Here is a 25,222-nt window from a genome sequence, read left to right as displayed (position 1 = left end):
GAAATACATGGCTGACATCATCGCACGTGCAAACCCCAACAGTCATATACAAGATCAAAAAGCAGTAAATTTTAATTATTGATTATAGTATTTATCATAATAACAAATAATATATATATAAAAACTAATATAAACTTTTACTTTTTTTTCAGTTTGGAGACTAGCAGCAATACAATCCACAAACCGATTATATTACCAGTACAACGACAGTAGATAAAACGGTTGATGGCGGTGATTCACGAAGACTTGGAAGATTGATGTTGAAAGGCCTAAAAATTTTTCTTCCCTAGCTTATTTTTTTAGGTTAGCTTGTAGTTAGATTTATTAACTTGTTAATACTTTGACTAATTTTACAATATTTGTGTAATATTTAATTACTTCTATGAAATGAAATTAGGTATTTTGGCCAATCCTAAAATTAATTTAAATAATATTTAATTTACCTTTTAAATATATAATTGGCTTCGATTCCTACGGGTATATATGGTGTCGGTTATTAGATAGAAACTGACGTCATATATACTCTTATGGCGTTAGTAACTAGATAATAGTTGACGCCATAGGGGTATATATGGCGTCGGTTGTTTTCAACCTTACAGTGTAGCTAACAAATTTTGTCAAAACCAACGCGTCTTAAAAACTGTCTTTAAAGATGGTTTTTATAGTAGTGAACTGATTTGCTACCTTGTTTGGTAGGTGAAGTAATTAGTTAATAAAGCGGATTTTTTATTTTTTTTTAAAAAAAAAAAACTATTGAGTTAATAAACTAAATAATTATCTTATTAACGATTAATTGATAATTGACGTACAACTCCACATTCGAAAGGAAATATCTTGGAAAATATACCATCCTAAACATCCAAACAGAAAACAGCCCACTAAATGAAAAACGATAATGCATAACAAAAATAAACAACCAAACATTTATATAAAAGTAATTTTGCATGAAAGCGGCCTTGATATTTATTTATCTTTTTATTTTTTTCGAAGAGAAAACATACAAAATAATGACCATGAAATTTCTTAGGGGGAAGACTGATACAGACTTATCCAAAAAAGAAAAATAGACAAGTTAATAAAGTTAATTATTAAAAAAGCCAAAAAAGAAACGAAAAAAAAAAACAGAAAGAGATGGAAGCAAAGTGAAGGTGTTATAGTTTTACTGAGTCAAATAGACAAAAACTGAGAGACTTGGTTCTCACTTTCAAAAAGTCGTTGCCGGCAACTGACAATTATTATTATTATTATTATTATTATTATTATTATTATTATTATTATTATTATTATTATTATTATTATTATTATTATTGTTATTATTATTTTTTTGAAAGATATTATTATTATTATGTCTTTTGTTTCTCGATTTGTGCGTGTCTTTTGTTTATATATATGTAATAATTATTCTTTTTACTACTACTACTAACCTAAGCATAAAAGAAGAAAAAGAAAAAGAAACACGTTACATTCACTCCATTCTCTACTACTCCAAGGCATTGCCTTTAGTTTTCAGCTAGCTAGTTCTTTGTGTTTATTATTATTATTATTATTATTTGAAATGCAACTAGTTCCTTTGATTGGAGTGGACCCATTTTCATTTTTTCTTTTATAGACTTAATTACACTAAACTACTATCAATTTAATACAAAAACCTATCATCATTTGTAGAAAGCTTGGTAGACTCATTCATATTTAAGAGCTCCATTTTCATTATTTACCTTTTTCCTAAAAAATATATATAATATATAAGAATATTTGTGATATAATTATTTTATATTTTCGATTTCATATATATCATATTTTTTTTTTTTATAAATTAAATATGTTAAGTTACTTCTGTCTCTACTAACCTGTTAAATTTTATTAAAACAGTGTAAACATATTAGTAATCCACTTATATTTTCAATAAAAAATTTATTAAATAATTTTAAATTTATAAAATTATAAATAAAATATAAAAAATTTATTTTTCAATAAAAATCTTATTAAATAATTTAGAATTTGAAAAAACTAAATAATATTTATTTAGTTAATAAAAATAATACAAAAAAAAAATAAAAACAATATTTGGAGGTATATCTCTCTCTTTGTTTCTTCTTCTTCCCTTAAGAATGTAATTGTCCTTTTTAATTTTATTATTGTTTAGTTTTTTTTTTTAATTTAGAATTATTTAATAAGTTTTTTAATTGAAAATATGAGTAGACCACTAATATATTGACACATGTCAACTTTTAATCTATTTTAATAAGATTATTTAATGGACTGGTAGTGATGAAAGTACCGTAAATATAACTTTCGGTATTTACCAGAGACAAAAAAAAAAAAAAAAAAAGCATGTAATATATTAGTGGATGAAATCTAAAATATTATGTATTTATGCTGTAAATATTGCTCTATGTGAATAAGATTTGACACACTCATAGTGACGAGAGTAATAGAAATATAACTTAATTAAGGTCGGAAAAAAAAACATGTGGCATATAAGTGTATGAAACCGAAAATATAAGTGTAGTTATGCTACAAATATCCTTAATATATATAATTAGGGGTGTTCATAAAATAGAGAATCCAATCTATGTTGTATTATCCAATCTAATCTAATTCGCAAAGTAAAGATATATGCACTTATACAGATTGAATTGGATTGTAAAATCTAAAATTCGCTATTGTACAAGTTAGATGTTGATTGACATGTAAAAATCATCAACCAAATCCAATCCACACATATTTATATAAATTTTTAAAAAATTATATATATAACTACTATTTTATATAAGAATATATAATAATTTAAAAATTTAACAAATATAATACAAATATATTTCAAACTTAACCGATATTAAATATATATTTCAATATTATATGTAATTTATTTATTTTTACATACAAAATTAAACATTTATTTGATACTCAATTATTTTGTTCCTTTGAATTTATTTTTTTATTTATTTTAATTTGTTGTTAGAGACATAAAATAATAATAATTTATTTTATTCTGTTGTTAAAGTTATGTGATTTTTTTTTTTTTTTGATAAATATTAAATAACTTAATATTGAAAAGTATTTACCGAGATTTTCAAAAACCGATAAACTATAATAAAGCTTAAACAAATAAATTATAGACAAAGAATAACCAGAGTCTTTACGTGGTTGGGGCGTTACAGAGTCTTAATTCACGAGTCAATATTATTACGATAAAGCTAGAAAAATTTTATGAATTTACACAAGTGTTTTGTCAAGTGTTTGAACCCTAAGATTTACCCGTGCAATCAAGGAATGTGATTCTAACTCTTTGTATGGGGAGATTTTCTTGTATTTATAGTTTTAGGTTTCTAATATGTACACATTTCCCATTGATGGGGTAAATACAAATAATACATTGACTTCAAGCTCATTTGGTGAAGCCCGACTTATGAGGCATTGAGCTTCTGCTGACGTGGATGCCATATTATGTTGATATTTATCAAATTGTATCCTACTTTTGTAGATAATAAAGACACATAAATACTTGATTGGCAATTGCTTTATTTTCTTATTCGGAAGATATGAATTTTGGACATGATCCTGGAAATAAAGTCCTAATATTGTGGGATTCGGCATAAATTATTGTGATACGAAGATGGATATCTAGACACCCATTAATCACTCATCTGAAAGATATGCCTGATGCCATCCAGAGATTCACTGTGTCGGAGATGAATCTTATTTAGACGAGTCATCTGTCCAACATCCGAGAGACTTGACTTCACTAATGGATCCAGTCCATTATCTTAGTTAGGCCTGGGATTGGGCCTAGAGCAACTGAGCTGAAACCGTCTTGAAATTACATGTGTCCTCCATCCGGAAATACAAATAACAGAATGTAACTAATTCAAAATAATTGATCCAATCTACACTTTTACGAATTAGATTTGAGTTATTGTGCATATTAGATTAGATCCAGAATATGAAATTCGCACTTAGTGCAAATCAGTTGCACAATGAGCAAAAAAGTGATAATTAGATTAGATGAACACTCCTATATATTAGTACAAGCTTACTTATTTAAGTTAGGTGTTGTTGATGCAAGTGGACGAAATTTGTCTTATATTTTTAAAAATTTTACATAATACACTTAAAATTAGATCTTTTCTTTTTTATTACATTTTTACAGATTTCATTTTCTACAAGTTTTTCACTTATTTTTTTTTAGGGAAAAACGTTATTTTCGCATTACTTCCCCGTAGTAGCAACATAAACATAATATAGTTTTGAAAAATAACACTTCCTATTTTTCTTAAAAAAAATTAATAAAATATAAAAAGTACTGTAGATCTATAAAAAAATATATTTTTTTTTATTATTGTTAGATATTCATGAAATAATTCCCAAAAAATTGTTCAAAGTCTTTAATTTTGTTAATTGTTGAGACTTCACAGATAAAACTTACCTTTTTATAAGAATGTTTTCTTCTAGTGCTAAATTTTCATATATTTCATAAAGTTTTGTTACTAATTTATTTCTATTCATGTAATTTATAAACATTATTTCAACTACAAATTTTAAAATTTTAATATCTAGCTTTATAGAGCATCTTCGCGGATAATCGATAAAATGAGGTTTATTGTATGGAAAAGATCTCTCTTCCTTTCCTATGACCTTTTCAAACCACTAAAGTGGTCCTAAAAAAATTGCCATATATATATTTATATATTTTTGAAAGAATACATATTATTATTTATTATTGATTCAAATATAAAATATAACTCATCTAATACAAAATATTTTTTAATAATATATTAAAAAGTATTATAAATTTAACACATAATAAATGTTGAGCTAAATTTAAAAAAATATTTAATGCGAATTCACATCACTATAAATGTACTATTTTTTTTTATTTATTTTATGTTATTTTTATTATTTTTCTAGTATATTTAGATATAATATTAAAATTATGAATTATGTATTTTTTTTTTTTATTATATTACATAATAAAATTTATGTTAAAGAAATTATTTTTGATAAAAATATTAATTAAACATTAAAATTTACAATTAAGTGTTGGAACAATATTAAAAATTGATATTACTTTAAATATATATATATATATTAAAAATTGATATAAATATATCACAAAATTGAAATTACTTTTATTTATAAAAATAAAGAAGTAAAGAAATTAAAAAAAAAAAATGTGAGTGAGTCAATGTCAAACATGAAACAAGTAAGATTAAAAGAAGAGAAGCATAATATTATATTATATGAATTTTAGAAACATTAACAGTAGACGCGTTTTCAAATATTTTGTTGGGGTCTAAATTAGCCAACAAGCACGCGAACATGGTTTTCGATCTTTTAGTTTACCCATTTGCTTATTCAACTGATCAGATTGTTCGATTTTGGTGTCTCTGATTAGTTCCAACCTTGTTTATCCCCTCTGTTCTAATAAAAAATAAGCAAAAAAGAAATCTTGTTTTTGGCTCCCAGTTTGGTTCGTGACAACGTTTTTATAATTTTATTGGAAAAAAAAAAAAATATGATCGAAAAATGGAAATTCAATCGATTCAGGAATCGGATGAGTGTGCTGGCTATGGTGATGACATACTTCTTGGTTCATAATTTGATCTTTTGTTCGTCTATGAATGATGAAGGTTAGTTTTAGATTGTATGATTAAATATTCTCTTCTTCTTAATTAATTCTCTTGTTTGGTTAGCTAGAAAGTTGTGAAAACTGATGGGAAAATGTTTTAACAACCTTGTTAATGGTTTTGTGTTAAGGTTTGGCGCTTTTAAGGTTTAAGGAAGGAGTTACAAGTGACCCTTTTAACGCTTTGTCTAATTGGAAAGATGATATTGGAGAGGTTGATCCATGCTCCTGGTTCGGGGTCGACTGTTCTTCAGATGGAAAAGTCGTCGTTTTGTGAGTACTTTTAATATCTGAACTGTTTTCTTTTCATAACTATATATATATATATATATATATATATATATATATATATATTCTTCTTCTTCTTTTGGTAACTCAGAACATTTGTGCCTTAGATTGTTTTTAAATTCCTTCATAGTCAATTAATAGTTCGCAGCTTAAAATGATTCAAGATGGTTTTTTCATTATTGACCAAATTGCATATTTAAAGTCAAATTTGATGAAATCTTATCAATCACTCAACTTAAACCGTAAATTTGATGAAATAATACTAGTCTAGCTTATCTCCTTTTCATTCTTTTTCCCTCTTCACAAATTTATATTAACTTTATTGCCCATTCTAATATTAGAATTATGCTTTGTTTAGGAACTTGAAGGATCTTTTCCTTGAAGGAACACTAGCACCAGAACTTACAATCCTTGGCCACTTGAAATCAATGTAAGCATTTCTTCTTTTATCTTGTCAAACCAGATACTTCCATGTATTAATACTTGTTGTTCATAAGTACTAATGTTCTCAAATCAATTGTCTTTGTATGCTGCAGCATCTTGCGCAACAACTCCTTCAGTGGATCGATTCCTGAGGGGATCGGCGAGTTAGAAGAATTGGAGATACTTGATTTAGGATATAACAACTTCAGCGGACCCCTTCCGAAAGATCTTGGCAGAAATTTGTCACTTACAACCCTGTAAGTTATTATATAGTGGCAGCCATATGTGTTCAGCTCATTCTTTCTTTATTTGCTTATTGACATGCTTTTCTGCCTGGTTTTGCAGACTCTTGGACAACAATGGTCTTATGGGTAGCTTGTCCCCTGAACTGAATGCACTAAAGATGAATTCTGAGTTTCAAGTTGATAAAGTACAGATGTCTGGTGCAGCTAGAGAATCATCTTTCAACCAAATATCAAGTTTTTGGTATGTTACATACTAACATAAGCTTTTAGACTGTTAAAAAAGAAAAAATATCTTTAGGGAGTCTCAACTCTCATGTGAAATGCTTTATTTTTCTGTTTGTGCTCATTTCAAAGTAGGAAGGGAAATAAGTAATTCCCTAGTACCACAATCAACGTAGATAGAATGTGAAAATGGAATCCTATCTCAAAACCAGTTGTCTTTTTTTTTTTTTTGCTAAGAAATCTCAAAACCAATTATCAATCAGTAAGATCCACATGTTTTTTCTGTATGATAATATGTTCTTACACATTATTAATGTAGGACTTTCTAGTAAGTATCGGTATCGACATGCTTTTTTGAAAAATTAGCAGTGTAATCTTTTTCGTAGTTTTTGTTTGGTTTAATTTCTATATGGACATTGAGTTGGTACATGTTCTGCTTTTGTGACATTATAGAGTGCTCTTATCTCTGCCAGGATGCAAGCTGAAGATTTTATTCACCGACGAGTGCTGCAGGCCAAGAGAGCAGAATCACCTAATCAAGTTCCTGTTAATCCAACATCTCAAGGTGGACAGAAAGTTTCCCCTTCACCATCTCCATCTTCATCATCTGCTCAAGAAGATACTGCACCACCATCAAAATCAAAAACTCCACCCAAAATACCAAAGGCTGCACCAGCGCCAGCGCCATCTCCCTCTTCACCATCGCCTTCTTTGGCACCGCCTCCAGTTTCTATTCCTAAATCAGCTTTGCCTGCCAGAAACAACAAACCCTCTTGGAGGAGTCATCATACTGCAATAGTGGCTGGATCCCTTGGAGGAGCTGGTGTCCTTGCAGTTGCAATACTCGCCTATCTGTGTATATCGTCCAAGGTAGCTAATGTCAAACCATGGGCAACAGGATTGAGTGGACAGCTTCAGAAAGCATTTGTGACAGGTAATTCTGTCTCACTAATAATAAAAAAAGTTGTCTATTTTATAAATTTGACCTCATGTCCATGCTGCAAGTTTTATCACAGCAAATATTAATTCGTGCTTTGATTTTAGGTGTTCCAAAGCTTAAGAGATCAGAGCTTGAAGTAGCTTGTGAAGATTTCAGCAACGTAATAGGTTCTTCACCAGTTGGTACACTATACAAAGGGACATTGTCCAATGGAGTTGAAATAGCTGTAGCCTCTCTTACAGAGACATCTTCCAAGGAATGGTCAGAAAAATTACAAGTCCAGTTTTGCAAGAAGGTATTGGACCAGAAAAAAAAAACCTCTATTGGATAGCTTCGGTTTATTCAGTATCACAGCCTCTAATTGTTTTACAACCATCTTTTCAGATTGATATATTATCAAAGGTGAACCACATGAACTTTGTCAACCTTATTGGGTTTTGTCAGGAAGAGGAACCTTTCACTAGAATGATGGTTTTTGAGTATGCGCCAAATGGAACACTCTTTGAGCACCTACACAGTGAGTGCCTATCTAGCTTATTAGTTTTAAGTACTAGATATAAAGTACTTTTGATCACTTTTATTCCAAATCTGTAAGACTGACGTAGTAATGGTCTCAAGATTTGTATGCTGAGTGTTCTACTTTCTACTGATATTCCATGAAATTCTAATGCTGGTGAAATTTAATTTTGCAGTAAGAGAAGCTGAGCACCTTGACTGGGGAATGCGTTTGAGAATTGCAATGGGCATGATTTACTGTCTGGATCATGTTCACCATCTGGAGCCACCTACAGCGCATAACAATTTGAATTCCTCGGCTGTTCGTCTCACAGAAGACTACGCTGCAAAAATTGCCGAATTCAGTTTCTGGAATGAGATTGCTGTAGCTCCAACAGAATTTCCCCCCGAGATGAAGAAGCATCCAAATACAACTATGTCAGTCAGCCCAGAAAGTAATGTCTACAACTTTGGAGTTATTCTGTTTGAAATGGTCACAGGTAGGCTTCCTTACTCAGTGGACAATGGCTCACTTGAAGACTGGGCATCAGACTATCTTAAAGGAGATCAACCCTTGAAAGAAATGGTCGATCCGACTTTAAGTTCATTCCAAGAAGAACAATTGGAGCAAATTGGGCAAGTCATTAAGTCTTGTGTTGATTCTGACCCGAATCAAAGACCTACAATGAGAGATGTTGCTATGAGGCTGAGAGATATAACTGGAATAACACCTGATGGAGCTTCACCTAGACTCTCACCTCTTTGGTGGGCAGAGCTTGAGCTTATGTCCACAGATGCACTCTAAAAATTGTAACTTAGAAAAATGTAAGTACTAAAAAAATGTTCTTCAGTCTTAGTTTTGGCAATGCTTGTGCTTATAGCAGTTAGAGAATCTTTTACTTGTACATAGATGGAATAGGAGGGAAACATGGGAAATTCTTCTTCCCTTTTCCCCACTTTTAAATTTTCCTCCGCTTGGTTTCGAAATCAATGTGACAAATACACAACAAAAAGTTCTTCTACTTCATTTTTGAGAATTTCTCTAGTGCCACCTCTCTTTTCTCTTCCTTTCTCTAGTGATACCTCTTGTTTGTTCCTATCACAAGACATTTGCAGCAGCAGTCAAGAAAAAGAAGGGAAGCAATTCAACCATCTTTTTCTTTTTCATTTGGATTAGATATCTGAATGAAAATGATTAGCCCAGATGAGAAAAGGGTGGCAACAAAAATTCATTTTCTCCTGCAATTTGGTATAAACAAACTGTAAATTAGAGGTCAGACCCGCTTATATTATCGCTGGGGAAAACCGAATACAAAGCTGACAATGCACAAGCGAGAACTCCCACTTCACAATGCGCCACCTTGTTTGAACCTTGAGACTTAAATTAAAGCTCAAACCACCTGAATTTAATTATCCAACAAAACATCTTTGACAATCAAATCTATCTCACCAAAACATAAGTTGTTCAAATTAAGTATTCTAATGGACACCAAATTATTCCATTCCAGATTGTATGTAGTTCCGTTACCAAAGGAGAAAAACGCTTGTTATAGCAACTGAATGATATTATACTTAAGAGCAAACTAAAACTTGTTAAAACGAAATATCATTACTCTCCAAATGATCGAATGCTCACTTCTTTAAGACTAATAAAAAAGTTTAAATCAGATAGCACCCGGGAAAGATCATATTATCGTTAATAAAATGTTATAATATATCCTTAGATTGTTAACTGATGTGTATTATATTATTTTTGCATTAAACAAAAGGAAAGGTGGGCTTCACGTATTATGTGGTACGAACCATGACATGGAATGGAAGCCGTTGACAAAACATGCAATGCAAGCTTAGTTGCTCTCACGTTGATCAAATACCTTCTAAATCTATCAATATTTTCTCATTATCCAAACAAAGCTAGGCTTCCTATAAATACCAATCAAATCAGAATCACTCACCATTAAAACTAGAGTTTCCCTTCTCTCTAACAAGCTTTAGTCAGTTCCAACAACCATCAGAAGAAATGGCAAGCCACCAATTCATAATCCTCATCTCAACACTTCTTCTCCTTCCCTTGGCCTTCCCTTCCATTGCAGCCAGCGAATATGTCCCCGCCAAACCGATGGAGAAGGAAGTCTCCGTTGTAGTGGAAGGAGTGGTCTACTGCCAGAGCTGTGATCAGTTCGGAAGCTGGTCTTTGACTGGTGCCAAGCCAATTCCATCGGCTAAAGTCAGCGTTGTCTGCAAGAACTACAGGGGTCAAGTGAGCTACTACAAGTCTTTTGAAGCTGACAATGAAGGGTATTTCTATGCTCAGCTTGTTGGATTCCAAACGAGCCATGATTTGCTTGATCATCCACTCCAATCGTGCAAAGTCAAACTTGTTTCGTCTCCAGATGAGAAATGTAACCTTCTTTCCAATATCAACTATGGAATGTACGGTGCTCCTCTTCGTTTTGAGGACAAGGTTTTGAGAGGCGGCAAACATTATGAGGCTGTGATATACGCCGCAGGACCTTTGGCTTTCCGCCCTAATGATTGCCCTCCTCCTACCACTCATTACTGATAATTGAACCATGACTGAATTCTCTATTAATATCTACATTCTTTTTCTTTTCTTTTCTTCCTTTTCTGTTTTGTTCATGTTGACTCATGTATCAACATTTTGTTTCCATACGACTTTTTGAGAAATATATAAATAAACTATGCAGCTGCTATACCTATACATTTACATTACAATATCTCACTTGCTCCTTGATTTCTTATGTTCATGTTGGTTAAGTTTTTTACTCTTTAAACATGTATTGGAAAATAAAATTACACTCCTATAATTGTATTACATGTAAAAACAGAGTAGACAAAAAAATCACTCAAGTTTTCACATTTAAAGACTGCGCCATTACACGCTATCAAATTCTTACAACAACAGATTTCATAATTCATAGACCTTACTAGTCCAAAGGCATTCCAAACATCTTGTTAATATCATCCAGAGCCTCCTTGGTAACCATAGTAGGCTCAAACAAGTCAAAACCTCTTGGCTTTCCCGATAACTTAGGCATTTGCTTAATTGGGGGTTCATTTTTCAAGTCTTCATCAGGAAGAATTGAAAAGCCACCAAAGTCATTCATTGATTTAGGAGTTTTGTCCTGTTTTATTGATCTCCTTGTCCTCACAAAATCCATGGGCTTCCCAAACATGTTATTGATATCATCCATGGCCTCCTTCAAGTTGATTGTGGGGTCAACCAAGCCATGGTGACAGGCATTTTCCACCTCTGGTTCATCCAAAATAGCAGAACCAACAAACCGACAAACAACTGTATCCTCTCTAAACCTTGGTCGATGTGAGTCTTCTACATCCATATCATCAGAACCTTCTGATTGGTGATCCTTTGGAGTTGGAAACACAAATACATTTGCACATGAAGCAGATCCATTATCTTCTCTAGAATTGCAAAAATTATTCCGATCCAAATTATCTTCCGCGGGATTTTCATCATCATCATCATCAATAAAAATACTGAAAGGTTCCTGATGAAGATTGAAATTTTCATTTCTACTACTGTTTTCTTCCCTTTGGTCTGCTAATTTGACTCCATTATCCAAGCTTTCATCAATAAATATAGGGAATTCATTGTTTCGATTGACATCATTATTCGGTAGTCTTTTGCATGATCTACCAACTGGAGCAGTCTCCAGAGGTTCACTAAACATACTGTTTATGGCATTCATTGCTTCTTTCATATTTATTGTAGGCTCAACCAACCCATGATGACAAACATCTTCTGCTTCAGATTTTCCAACAATTGCAGTACCTACAAACTTCGCCACAATTGTATCATCACCACAAAACATATTGGATTTACCCAACTCTTTTTCAGCAGGTGCTTGCTGCTTATTTCTAGGTCCATGGAGATCCTTACTATCAGCATCAGTTAATGTCTTCAGTTGCTGAGAACTTCCCTCTGTTATTTTCTTTGTTCTACCATCATTCTCATGAGGCATTTGATTCTTTACTTCAGTCTCATTGCCACTGAGAGGGGCACCCCTCCCAGACAAGTACTCTTTTGTAGATTTTTCCTTGCGCTGCCAGACATTTCCAGACATTCAGATTACAGATGTAGTAAGATGACAGGTTACTCTCTCTAACAAAAGAACACAAACCAAACTCGCAACATGTAACACTAAAGAACTACCTTGGTTATTTTGTTGTTGTGTCTCTTCAGGCGACAAAGGAATTGCTCATAAGATTTTTGTAACTCATCAACAGGCTCTGCAAGGCTGTCAACAATTGAGAGTTAACTTTCGATGAAAATCACAGCTTCGTAAGCTTTATAAAGAAGTCCATATCGCTCAAAGTCTAACCGTCATTTAACTATTAGTTTTTGTTAATGGGGAAGAGACTATTCATCAAAGACAATTCAGATACATAATCTCGTGGAAGGAAATGTGAAAGTTAAAAAATTCGAATCACTTCCATTAAAGAAAAGCAGTATTAGATAAATGTAACATCTTTCTTTGGGTTTAAAAGTTAACGTAATTTAGTTCTTAACTAATAGCAGTTGTAAAACATGTGTAGAGTTGACCAATGCTCCATGAACATACTTGAACAGAAAAGTTATGAGACAACTGAAAAACCAGCTTGATGTTATAGCAAAGAACAAATATAAGAAGCGGACATAGAATCAATGGAACTTAAATAGCTCACTCAGAAAAATCAGTAAAGCATAAATGTAACACAAAATAATGACGCCCTTGGTGCCTGCCTGAGATAAACAAACCAACAAAATGCTTTAAGAAGTAGAAAACTTACTTCTGAACTCCTACATGGTACATCTTCTCAGCCTCCTCAAAATTCTTGCTCTTCTCATAGTAAAGAGCATATGCTTGGTAGAACAGAGAATGCTTTGTCCCAATATGCTTCGACTCCATGGCCCCCAAAAGCGTTCTTGGATCATCCACAAAATCCATCTGGTCGACGGGTTACAGATAAAGCCACGAAAAAAAAAAATTACTATTCAATCTTCATTATCCCCTATGCAGTGTGAAATTAAAGAAACGCTCTCCAGAACTAACCCAAATGAAATACCGTGCATGAGTATAAACATAATACAACTATTTTCCCCAAATTTCATTTCCATAAAATTCCATCTGTTTTCTCATCATCCAAATAACATCTAAGAAATTAAACGAAATAAGATCGACACAGAAATCAAAATCATCAAAATAAAAGGAGGGTTGGGATATTTAAGTTACCAACTGCAACCAAACGCGAAGGTAACGTATGTCGTTCCGGTAACGGCGATCGGACTCGAAGGTCTGAGTGCATTTCTGAAGAAAACGAGGAAGTTTCTCGTTTAGACGTTCAGTTGGAAGTAAATCCTTCAACTTTCGGATCCCTCTGCAAGAATAAAGCAAAGAAGATTAAGCATATATACCGAGAGGAAGAGAGAGATAGAGTAGCAGAAAATGGAGTAAGTTTGAGCAGGACCGAATCCAAGGAAGAAGAGGGTCTTTGCCAGTGTAGGTCTTTATGTCTGAGACAACGGAAGCGAATAGGTCTTTATTGTCCGCCATTGATGTTCAACAATCAAGCTCAGTGGTGGTGACGACGATACAGTGGCGACACTGAAGCAGATGGTATTTGAATTGAATTGCGCTCCATTGCCTTTCCAATTTCTTTATTTATTTATTATTATTTTTTGGAATTTTTTCAAAAATATACTTAAAATACAAAATAATTACAAAAGGAGATATTGGCTGCTAAACCACCTAAACTTTACGATTTGTAACACTTAAACACAAAAACCGAATTTTTGGCGGCTAAACTACTTAAACCCTAGTTCCGTTTTGCTGTACACACCTCCGTCCAAAAATCACAGTTAAGTGTCACGGTGTACTATCCACGTGTACACACTTGTACACGTGATAAGTTTTTAGTGGTCCACGTAATATTAGTTTTAAAAAATAATTATAAATATTTAAAAAATTAAAAATCAGAATTTTTTTTTCTTTTTTACTTTTTTTAATTTAAAAAAATTAATCTTTTTTTACTTTTTTTTTTCTTCTTCTTCTTCTTTCTTCTTCTGCAACTATGGCTGTCAGAACCGCTACTTCTTCCTTCTCCTCTTCCTCTTCCACCCTTTTCTCCATATCTCCAAAGCTAAACCCAACCACCAAACCTACTCTCTTTAACCTCCACACACACAAACCCTGAATCATCAAAACTCTCAAATGCATCCACTCACCTCCTTCAAAACACTCACCTACCCGGAGAAATGGATCGCAATTCTCCTGCTCCGCCATTACCTTTTCACTGTTACAGACCACTGATCTCGTCACGTCTAAGCTTCATAGGCTAGTCGCCGAGTTCCAGTCATTTCCGAAACCCATCGACAGGGTCAAGCGGTTGTTGCAATATGCGTCTCTTCTTCCGAAGTTTGATGACTCGTCCCGGGTTGACTCGAACCGAGTCATGGGCTGCACCGCTCAGGTTTGGCAGGCGGCGAGTTTGGATAAAGAAGGGAGAATGAGATTCGCGGCTGACAGTGATTCAGAGATCACGAGTGGGTTCTGTTACTGCTTAGTTTCGATTCTCGATGGGGCGGCACCGGAGGAGGTGTTGACGATGAAGACCGACAATTTGGAGGCTTTGAACGTGGGGTTGCTTGATGGGCAGCGGTCTAGAGCGAATACTTGGCATAATATTTTGATAAGTATTTTGAGTGTTACAAATACAACTTGGATGGGCCACTTCTTCTCTAGAAAAAAGAAGAAGAAAGAAGAAAGAAGAAAAAGAAAAAAAAAATAATAACAATAATTTTTAATTTTTTCAAATTAAAAAAAGTAAAAAAGAAAAAAAAAATCTGATATTTTAATTTTTTTTTAAATATTTATAATTATTTTTTAAAACTAATATTACGTGGATCACTAAAAACTTGCCACGTGTACAAGTGTGTACACGTGGACAATCCATTGTGGCACTTAACTGTGATTTTTGGACGGAGGTGTGCAGAGCAAAACGGAACCAGGGTTTAGGTAGTTTAGCCACCAAATATTCGATTTTTGTGGTTAAGTGCTACAAACTAGGGCTGAACATTTCAACCCGGAAGCCCAAAAAACTCGCCAACTCGCTCCGACCCGCTGTAAAAAAAACTGAAAAAAAAATATAACCCGTATAATCGGGTCGGGTCTCACCGGAAAATAGCATATTCGGGTATCGGGTTTGGATTTTTAAAAAACATTTTCTGTAAGTTGGGTGGGCACCCGAAACCCGAATAAATAATCTGTTTTTTTTTTATGAAAAAAAAAATAACATTTATTTTTTTGTTCCTTTTCCTTATTCTTAAGTAGTAAAATAAAATAATAAATAACCCCTATAAATGTAATTCGTCCCCAAACCAAAAGCGGAAGAGAAGAAGAAGATAGACCGACCTTCATCCCTTCCCTGAATCGAATCTCTCCTCTGGCGAGTTCTCATCCCTATGGCTGGCTTAGTCCGGTGAGGCGCTGCCGCTGCTATCTCCTCCCTAACATCCAAATTCCCAGGCGTCATCGACTCCTCCACCCATCCACCGCTCCAAGCAAACTGTCCAATCCAGTCCTCCCTGTATCATCTTTTTCTCTTCTTTTATCTTCACTTCAGTTCTCTAAGTTTAATGTTAAATCATATATATGATCTATATATTATATAGATTATATATATATATATGATTTAAATAGTGTAATTCGATTGGTCTGGTAGCTTTGAATTCGATTCACTATTATTTTTCTTGGATTGTCTTTATAATATGTTTTTAGTTTTTTACAAATTATTGAAATTAAATTTCTACTCTTTCTTTATTTAACTTTTTGAATTATTTGATAATTGGGAGAAAATATAGAAAATAAATTTTCTTTATTTAGGTCATGCTTGTGAGCATGGAAATTTTGTAGGTTGTGAATTTTGATTCATTGAATAATGAGAGAAACCAAGAGAGAAAGAGAAAAAGATTGATTTTATTTCTCAGATTGATCATGAAATAGTACAGAGTAAAGTGCTTTTATAGCACCAGTTTACAAGAATCAAGTTGATCAAAATTAACTAACCAATTAGTTAGTTAATAACAGATGACCAACTTGTTTAACATAATTGTCAGACTAATACAAAGCATATAACTAACCTAACTAATCACATTTTAATAGCCCCCTCAAGTTGGAGTGTAAATATTGATGACACCCAACTTGGAGACAATGTTGGAGAAGGAGGAAGGTAGCAATGCTTTGGTGAATATGTCTGCGAGGTTCTGTTGAGAAGAGACATGAAGAAGCTTGAGGGATCCTTGCTGAACTTTTTCGCGAATGAAGTGGCAGTCGATCTCCACATGTTTTGTGCGTTCATGGTAGACGGGATTCTCACTGATGTGCATTGCAGCAATGTTGTCACAGTATAATGTTGCTGGAATTTTCGGAGAGATGCCAATGTCTTTGAGAAGGGCAAGGATCCATGTTACTTCGGAAGTGGCATTTGCCATTGCACGGTACTCGGCTTCAGCAGATGACCGAGAGACAACTTGCTGTTTTTTTTATTCTCACGAGATAAGAGATTGGCCAAGGAATACACAATACCCTGAAAATGGAGCGCCTGGTGTCTTGGCAGCTGCCCCAATCAGCATCAGCAAAGAATGAAATTTGAACGTTGGACGCTCATAAACTTGTCTCAGCGTATGCTGAGATGGTTGGGGAAGTGTTTGAAGGAAAGAAAAGTCCTTGTCCAGGAGTGCTCTTGAGGTATTGTAAAATCCTGTTAGTGGCATGAAGGTGGGGAACTCGTGGTTGTTGAAGAAATTGGCTAAGGTGGTTTAGTGCATATGTAATATCCGGCCTAGTGATTGTAAGGTAAATTAATTTACCAATAAGGTTGCGGTATGTAGTGGGGTCAGGTAAGAGGGCCCATTTATCTTTGTTGAGTTTGAGATTATACTCCATTGGAGAGGAAGCTGGTTTAGCTCCTAAGTACCCTGTATCCTTCAAAAGCTGAAGGGTGAAAGGACGTTGAGAAACTGATATGCCTTGTTTTGTCCGAGCGAATTCGAGTCCAAGGAAAAATCGAAGGGAGCCTATGTCTTTAAGTTTAAATTTGTTGTCCAAAAAAACTTTGAAATGGGCTATGGCATTTGTTGGAAATTATTTTACCAGGATCTTAGATCTACTCACAAATATGTTGATTAACACCCTAAATATGAACTTTATAAAACGATGAAATAAACACATATAAAGTTTAGGAAACCTTACATTGGGTGCAGCGGAATATAATGACTCCTTCCATTCAGATATCTAGCCCTTGATTCCTTTCTGTAGCAGAGTATTATCAATATCTGAACCTGGATCTCTTTCTCTGATTCTTTAGTGCTGAAACTCCTTTTTGCTGAAAGTCTTTCTTCACGATCTTCCTCACTATGGTTGAGGTATCACTTGCTGTGTGTGGGCACTACTCTATCACTAAGGATTTCGAAATTGAAGGAAGAACAGAGAGAAAGTGGGTTCGGCCAAAGATAGGGAGAGAGAGAGGCTCAGTTTTTTCTGAATCAGAAGTGTAATTTTCCTGAAGCCTTCACTATCGATTTATAGCATTCCACTAGGGTTAGGTTTGAATTATTTGGCATTAAAATAATCAAAATATCAGTTTAAATTGCCTACAAAAGTGGCCGGCCATGCTTAGTGGATTTGGGCCTCACTTTTTGCAATTTTGCAGTTTTATCTTTTCTGCATCTGATTTTCTCAAAAACGCCAATTTTCTAATTCAACCATTTAAATGCCAATTCTAACTATTTAATAACTATAAATAATTATTAAATAATATTTTCATTTATCATATTTATTAATTGAACCATACAAAGTACCATAATTAACAAATATGCCCCTAAAACTCTTTCTTTACAATTTCGCCCTTACTTAGTGAAAATTTCACAAATAGACATAGTCTAAATTGAGAATTATAATTGATTAATCAAAACCAATTATATGAGTCTTACAAGCAATATTATCTCAACTAGTGCGGGGACCATGGGTCTATATAATCGAGCTTCCAATAAGTAGATCAAGAATTTAGCACTAAAATTCACTAACTTATTAATTCTTCGTTGAATCCACGCATAGAACTTAGAATTGCACTCTCAGTATATAGAATGCTCTATATGTTCCACCATATAGACGCATCATTAGTTATCCATTGTTATAATCCTAATGTTATCAATGATCCTTTATATGAATGATCTACACTGTAAAGGGATTAGATTACCGTAACACCCTACTATGTATTTTATCCTTAAAACACTTGACCCCGTATAAATGATATTTCAGCTTATGTGAAATGAGTACTCCACCATTTATGTTCGTTTGGTCAAGCTCGAAGGAGATCATCCTTTGCTTACTATTCGCCAGATAGAAGCTATAGATTCCAAGTTTATGCTAGCGCTCCCACTCAATTGCACTACAGTGTTCCCAAAATGTACGTATCACCCTGACCTAAAAGTAGGCTTAACTAACAAATCAAAGAACACGAATAACCTTTCAAGATTGAGCCTAATCATAACAGGATTAAGAACATTTGATCTAGGATCAACTAGGCGATATTGACTTGAATAGATATTACGGTTAGTTTAATAAATCTAAGTCAAAGTTCAATATCGGTCCCTTCCGATGCATACTCCATGCATCCAACCTGAGCTTTACTTTAACCAATGCTCTGGAAAGAACATAGCACTTCTCCAAATGCAAGTAAACTCTGTTGTAGATTATCATATCAGTAAAACCCTATGTCTGATAAATCTAGGAAACTTTATTCACATAGTCATGTTTACTTTCCAATGTGTTGACGGTAGGGCTGTACAAAAAAATTTGTAAACCGCCTAAACTGAATAACCCGCCCAAATCGAACCGAAAAAATTGATAAAAATTACAAATCGAAATAACCCGAAAAAATTACAAACCGCCCAATCAGTTAATTGGGCGGGTTGAAAATAGGTCCAACCCGCCCAATTAAACCGACCAACCCGATTTTGCACTTTTATTTTTTTTTTAAACTTTTTAGTTTTTATTATATATAATATAAATGATTAAATATATAATAATATAAAGTTATATACTTAATTATTAGTTTTAAAGTCATATATATGGTATTGTACTTTGGTGGAATGTGATATTTTTAATTTATTTTTAAAATTTTTGTTAATTTTGACTTTAAAACTAAAAAAAATAAAAAAAAATTGGCCGGTTTGGGCGGGTTAACCCGACCAAACTACCCAAACCGTTGGTCGGTTTATAGATTTTTTTTTTTAAATTGAGCGAGTTGCACTGAAATTTTAGCAACCCGAACTTTAGATTGGGTTAAAAAATATATAGGATAAACTGCCCAAACCGACCGATGTACAACCCTAGTTGACGGCACAATAAACAGGATCAAGTATGTGAAATGGGCTTCAGATGAATTTATACATTATGTACATATAATAATGAAATAAATCATGTGAACCATGCAACATTAAATGTTATTTCTGATCTATATTAATAAGTAAATCTAATTATATTGAAATGAGTTTTATTTAGGGCATAAAACCCAACAAACTCCCACTTGCACTAATATAAAACAAAAAAGTGCGTTTCAAATAATCTCAACACCTCGACATACAAATCAAGTGTAGTAGTAGTAAACTCCTCGTAATAGGATCTGAAAGGTTGAATTAACCACAACCTTTTCTCCACCATTACTCTTCCTTAATCACAAAATTATTGATAATGTGAAATTCATCTCTATATGTCTACTCTCTTGGGATACTGGATTCTATACATACATTTGGCAACTACTTTTGGTTAATCAGGAAATTAACACTAGTAATTTAGGCAATTTGGAATGGTGCCAAAAATGTATAGAACTTTCCTTAGACTGAATAAGTACCTTTCCTGCAACTTTAACATTCAGTCCCTTTCTGGTAGACCTAGAGACTTCAGATAGGTTTTTACACTTCTCCAAAATCACTATTCCACCCCCAGAGTAACCACCATCTTATCAGAAAGATTTTCTAGCACAAAGGCAAATTTCGAAATCTGATGTGGTGTAGTCTAAGAGTTTTAAACACACCCTTATTGACTAACATATAGTTCATCTTCTTAATCTTAAGATTTACTTGATTGTCTTCCAATGTTCTTCTCCTGGATAAATGTGATACCTACTCATTACTCCCACTCAACAGCAAGTGTCTAGTCTAAGGCATACTAAAGCATATCTAAGACCTCTCACTGTTGATTTAAGAAATTCTTTCATGGCTTTATCTTTTCTGGAATAGTTGAAACTTTTCCTTAGATAAATAAAATCTATGTTTAAGAAGTTGTGAAGCTTCTATAGATTGCCATTAGAAAGAAAATGCTTCAGCATCTCACTAAAGTAAGTTGCTTGCATTAGAGTAAGTAATTACCAGGTATACCACAAGCCATAGGTTTAGATAAACTCAAACCTATAATACTAGGAACAAGAAGTTTTGTTAAGTCCATAGAATAGACTTATTAACTAAAATTTCCTTTTATGTCCTTGTAATAGAAAACTTTAGGTTATTCCATGTGAATGGATTAAACCATAGTTCTATTGGCTTTTCTTCTTAGTTTCTTATCTTGACAATCCATTACTTGTTTAAACTCACAATGGATTTTAATCACTAGTGTCTCCCAAGTCATAAGAAGGTGAGTTCCTAGAAACTCTCCCACTACGACAAGGTACCGTGAATTATGTCGAAGAAAACTAAATGGTATTGATCTCTTCGGTTGTGACAAGACAACAGAGGCAGTGGGATCATCATATGTCAAATAAGATGATAGAACACTTTTGGAATCAAGAAATAAATATCTCCTTTATTTTCAGACTTAGTCATTATTTTAGAAAAGTAGTATTTGTTTGAACAAACACTTTCTTATCTATTGACTATGGGATAGTCCACCCCTAATCACTTAGAATAGCTGACAAACCATGGTTAACAGTTCTAGCTTTTCTTAAGATTTTGATTAGGTCATCCATGAATCTAGTAATGATTTACATTAAGTATACAACCATTACATCATTCTGAAATTGTATTACCATAGAAGGAATTAGGCAACGACTAGTAACTAATAATCAATATGCAACTCGAAATTTCTAGGGAGGTAAGTTTGGATATAATTCAAAAATCTATTTAATGATCTTTGAACTGCATATCTACTAACTATTTCTCCACCCCTATCAGTTCGCAAGATCTTTAACCATTACCTTAATGGTTTTAACCATTGCTAGAAATTAATGAAATTTTTAAACATTTCAAATTTCTTGCTAAAAGGTATAATCTAGAGTTATCGTTTTAAGAATACAACGAAAAACTCATATCCACCCCTGAATGTACATCCATCTGTGAATGAGATGAACTACTTTCAGTGGATATAGGCATATTAACTCTTTGCAGAGATTGACCTTGTCAAATCCAGTATGAACAAGATACAAATGCCATAGATTAAAAAAATGTGGTAGTGTCTTTGATGACATAGGTTTAGTTACATCAAAGAGTTCTTAGAATACTGCAAGTGGATCCTGGTCACAGAATACCTAACTCATATTCCATACAGTTTTAATCCATTAATAGAAGATGAATATTAAACACTTGAGAAAGTGTAACTGTATTATATTCTGGAATTAGAAATATAAGAAAATTTCTATTTGGAATCTAAAACTAAAGTCAAAGACTTAAATTTATACCAAATATAATGAGTAATTCTATCTTGGACCACCACTACTAATACAAACTCTAAGTCAGATTTGCCCATACAAGTAGGAGATTTCTAAGATTGAGGATTTATATCAATTGGGAATAGAATTTCGGGATTATAATCATATGCGTCATTTAATTTCTTAAGAGAAAATATTGAATGACATGAAATGATTTATAGACCATTCATCCAATGATATGTTATTGAGCTAATTCGAAATGAATAAGCTAAGAGGAATTAGGATAATTTCGTTTAAAATAAGAATCCAACGATGCTTCGATTAGCGAAAGTCAAAGTAATCTTATTTATACAATCTTCTTGTTTCATATCGTAAAAATACTAGTCTAAGGTGTCATCAATTGATGAACAGCTAGATGTCGCATATACAATATTTATCTTTCGAGATCTAACACTATTATGTATGTCTAATGGTGAAAATCCACTAGGGATTTATCTCATTAGATAAACAAACATGTTAGACCAACAATGAAGATTCGAAATTAAACTACAATTTAATAACAGAAAATAACATGGTTCAATATAAATTCATACACAATTCAGAAATTATTAAACATATAGCAAGTAGGAATGACAAGTGAAAATACTAAAACATACAATCCTAAATAATTTCCAAGGTTTTCAACAAACTGATATCAGTGTCCCGTTTAGGCGAGAGTCAAAGCTACCATCCATTGAATAGAGTTGTCAGCTCATCTAAAATGTTAAACATTCTAGCAACCTTTTATTTGATCAAGATTGGAATTCAGCGTTGTCCCGTTTAGGCGAGAGTCAAGGCAATTCTATCTTATGAGCTTCCACCATTGTTTCGCAATTTGCAAGTCAAATATGGTCGCCACCATTAGGGTGATCTATACCATATAAAACACTTACAAACTACTTATCTTTCGAGATTAAACGATGCGAAATTGCTAATGAACGTTCCTCCATTAGGGAGAATTACTCACTAAAACAAACGCGATGTAAAACCAACAATGGAGATCGAATATCTTAATAATAAAGCCCATTATTTAAAGAGAGTTGTATTTTCTTTGATTCTCTTTATTTAATCTATTTATTTTAAATATATATTTATTTAATTAAAATTTCCAATTTAGAATGAAAAATTCTAAATATAAATTTTACTTAGATGAATATGAAAATAACATGAATTATTTCCATCTTAGTAATGATTTCCAATAAATATTTAGAAAAATATTCAATTTAAGTTGTTACAAAATTAATTTAAATTAATTTACAACTCAAATTTAATTTTCTATAAATATATATTGCATTTCGAAAAATTAAAGTATTCAAGGATACAATTTTCGAAAATGCATGTTAAAATAAAAAATAAATCCTGGAAAAATTATTCTAATTTATTGTTGGCCCAAAATTAATTAATGAAATTAATTTACAACAAAAAATATAATTTTCCTATTTAATCAAATATATAAGAAAAATTTCAAATATTTAAGTATGATGATGAAAATAAACTTAAATATTAATTTTTTATTTAATTAAATACACTAGAAAAATACTTCAAGCAAAAATATCACCTATCTAGATTTTCCTTTGACTAATTAATTCAATTTCTAATAATATACTTTAATTAATTTATTTTAAATTAATCAATTAATGAAAAAAATCATTGATTTAAGTTGGTCCAAAATTAAAATAAATAATTTACAACTTTAATCTATTTTTCAAATAAAATTCGAAATTTCAGCATTTAAGAAATGCAATTTCGAAATTTGATTAATAAAATAAAGAAAAAATATATTTTGAAAATTATTTAAATTTAGTTGAAAAAATAAATTTCAACTAAAAATAATTTTCTATTTAATTAAGTGTCATGAAAAAGAAATATTTAAGTATCATGATGAAAATCAACTTAGATATTTAATTTTCAAATTAATTAAATCTATTAAATTCAAGAAATAAATAATTAAGTGTAGAGAAGGCTTAATTATTAATCTCTAGTTTAATACTAGGAAAAATATACTTAAAATAAATTGTACCAAAATTAATTATTTAATTAATTTCACAATGTATAATATTTTCCTATTTAATATTAGAAATAATAAGTAGTCTAGAAATAACTATCTAGAAAATATTTATTTGACTAAGTATCTTTTCCACAAAATTTGAAAAAATATCTAATTTAAGTTGTATTAGAAAAAAATCTAGAACTTAAATATTTTCAAATTTAAATTTAATTAAATATCAAAAATTAAGTTGTATTCACTTAATTTGAAAATATTCCATTTTTAAGTTAATATTCGAAAAGATATTAACTTAAAAAATATTTAAAATATTCCATTTTAAGTTAATATTCGAAAAGATATTAACTTAAAAAATATCTAAAGAATCTTAATAACCAATGCCTAAAATTCCTCAACTTAATTTTGAAATTTTAAATCCAAAAGATATTCAGATTTAAGTAGATTAGTTGAAGATAACTAAATATCAACTTAAATAGGAATATTTAATGAAAAATTTAAATTAAGCTTCAGAAAGAATCTAGATGGTTATAATTCTATATTTAATTAAATACAAGAAAACACATATAGTTTAGCTTAGAATAAAAAATTCTTTAAACTATGATTTTCTTAAATTAATTTCAAAATAAATGAAATTAATTATGTTGCTTATCAATTTTATTAGGTTAAACTAGTTTAATTAACCTAGTACAGTTATTCAAATCAGGCAAATGGGCCTTCACAATTGGGGTGGTTCATGTGAGCAGGTGCTGGGTTCAGTATATCGTACCCACTACTATGGCTCCCAACTCTCACACAAGGCCCAAAAGAGAGGAATTTAACCTTAAAATGAACAACTGTTATTAATTGAATAGGCCCAAAAACTAAATGGGCCTAAATAAAATCTATCAAGAACTATGACATTTTATTTAGCAACAAAAACATATATGCATCTATAATGAAATTAAACACATAGGCTCACACAGGCACACTTTGGATGGGTCCTATCATGTTGCTAGGTCATACACAGATGAAAGAAGATTGTAAATATACCTGTTACAAATTATTTACTTGACCAAGAGAGCCATCAGATCATTAGATCTGGCAAAAAGTAATCATGGCTATTTGCAATCAAGTAATAATAGGTTTTGAAAACTTACACACAAGCTAAAACACATACTTCTGCAACAAGGTTAGCTGGATAGTTGGATGTAGGATTTATTTAATTTTAAATTAAATAA

General features: G+C 32.0%; 3 protein-coding genes across 3 annotated transcripts; 2 read left to right on the top strand and 1 right to left on the bottom strand.

Annotated features, from left to right (window-relative positions):
- The first annotated feature begins 5,140 nt into the window (after positions 1-5,140).
- LOC115705541 (probable inactive receptor-like protein kinase At3g56050) lies at positions 5,141-9,276 on the top strand. The gene is made up of 9 exons (XM_030632896.2): positions 5,141-5,630; positions 5,758-5,899; positions 6,273-6,344; positions 6,451-6,594; positions 6,683-6,823; positions 7,278-7,738; positions 7,849-8,039; positions 8,129-8,261; positions 8,437-9,276. Exons 1-9 carry the CDS (start codon positions 5,516-5,518, stop codon positions 9,042-9,044), a joined length of 2,007 nt encoding a protein of 668 aa, XP_030488756.2. The 5' UTR covers positions 5,141-5,515; the 3' UTR covers positions 9,045-9,276.
- Positions 9,277-9,411: 135 nt separating this feature from the next.
- Positions 9,412-10,961, top strand: LOC115705542 (non-classical arabinogalactan protein 30-like). Its single transcript, XM_030632897.2, has one exon. It carries the CDS (start codon positions 10,260-10,262, stop codon positions 10,800-10,802), a length of 543 nt encoding a protein of 180 aa, XP_030488757.1. The 5' UTR covers positions 9,412-10,259; the 3' UTR covers positions 10,803-10,961.
- Positions 10,962-11,090: 129 nt separating this feature from the next.
- LOC115704365 (uncharacterized) lies at positions 11,091-13,924 on the bottom strand. Its single transcript, XM_030631574.2, has 5 exons — positions 13,730-13,924; positions 13,495-13,639; positions 13,052-13,209; positions 12,435-12,519; positions 11,091-12,324 (listed from the first exon to the last, which is right to left on the bottom strand). The coding sequence occupies exons 1-5, from the start codon at positions 13,813-13,815 to the stop codon at positions 11,188-11,190; spliced, it is 1,611 nt and encodes a 536-aa protein (XP_030487434.2). The 5' UTR covers positions 13,816-13,924; the 3' UTR covers positions 11,091-11,187.
- Positions 13,925-25,222: the final 11,298 nt, after the last annotated feature.

This window comes from Cannabis sativa, chromosome 1 (assembly GCF_029168945.1).
Source record: "Cannabis sativa cultivar Pink pepper isolate KNU-18-1 chromosome 1, ASM2916894v1, whole genome shotgun sequence".
NCBI classification, from domain to species: domain Eukaryota; kingdom Viridiplantae; phylum Streptophyta; class Magnoliopsida; order Rosales; family Cannabaceae; genus Cannabis; species Cannabis sativa.
This window is presented reverse-complemented; position numbering and strand designations above follow the sequence as displayed.

What these genes read in the sequence shown, in the direction of transcription:
- LOC115705541 (XM_030632896.2), top strand. Translation starts at nt 5,516, where the DNA reads ATGATCGAAAAATGGAAATTCAATCGATTCAGGAATCGGATGAGTGTG. An exon ending in GATGGAAAAGTCGTCGTTTT is followed by an intron (nt 5,900 to 6,272) that starts GTGAGTACTTTT and finishes TGCTTTGTTTAG; the next exon opens with GAACTTGAAGGATCTTTTCC. An exon ending in AACCAAATATCAAGTTTTTG is followed by an intron (nt 6,824 to 7,277) that starts GTATGTTACATA and finishes TATCTCTGCCAG; the next exon opens with GATGCAAGCTGAAGATTTTA.
- LOC115705542 (XM_030632897.2), top strand. Translation starts at nt 10,260, where the DNA reads ATGGCAAGCCACCAATTCATAATCCTCATCTCAACACTTCTTCTCCTT.
- LOC115704365 (XM_030631574.2), bottom strand. Translation starts at nt 13,815, where the DNA reads ATGGCGGACAATAAAGACCTATTCGCTTCCGTTGTCTCAGACATAAAG. An exon ending in CCTCTTCTTCCTTGGATTCG is followed by an intron (nt 13,640 to 13,729) that starts GTCCTGCTCAAA and finishes TTATTCTTGCAG; the next exon opens with AGGGATCCGAAAGTTGAAGG. An exon ending in TTCGCGTTTGGTTGCAGTTG is followed by an intron (nt 13,210 to 13,494) that starts GTAACTTAAATA and finishes CCCGTCGACCAG; the next exon opens with ATGGATTTTGTGGATGATCC.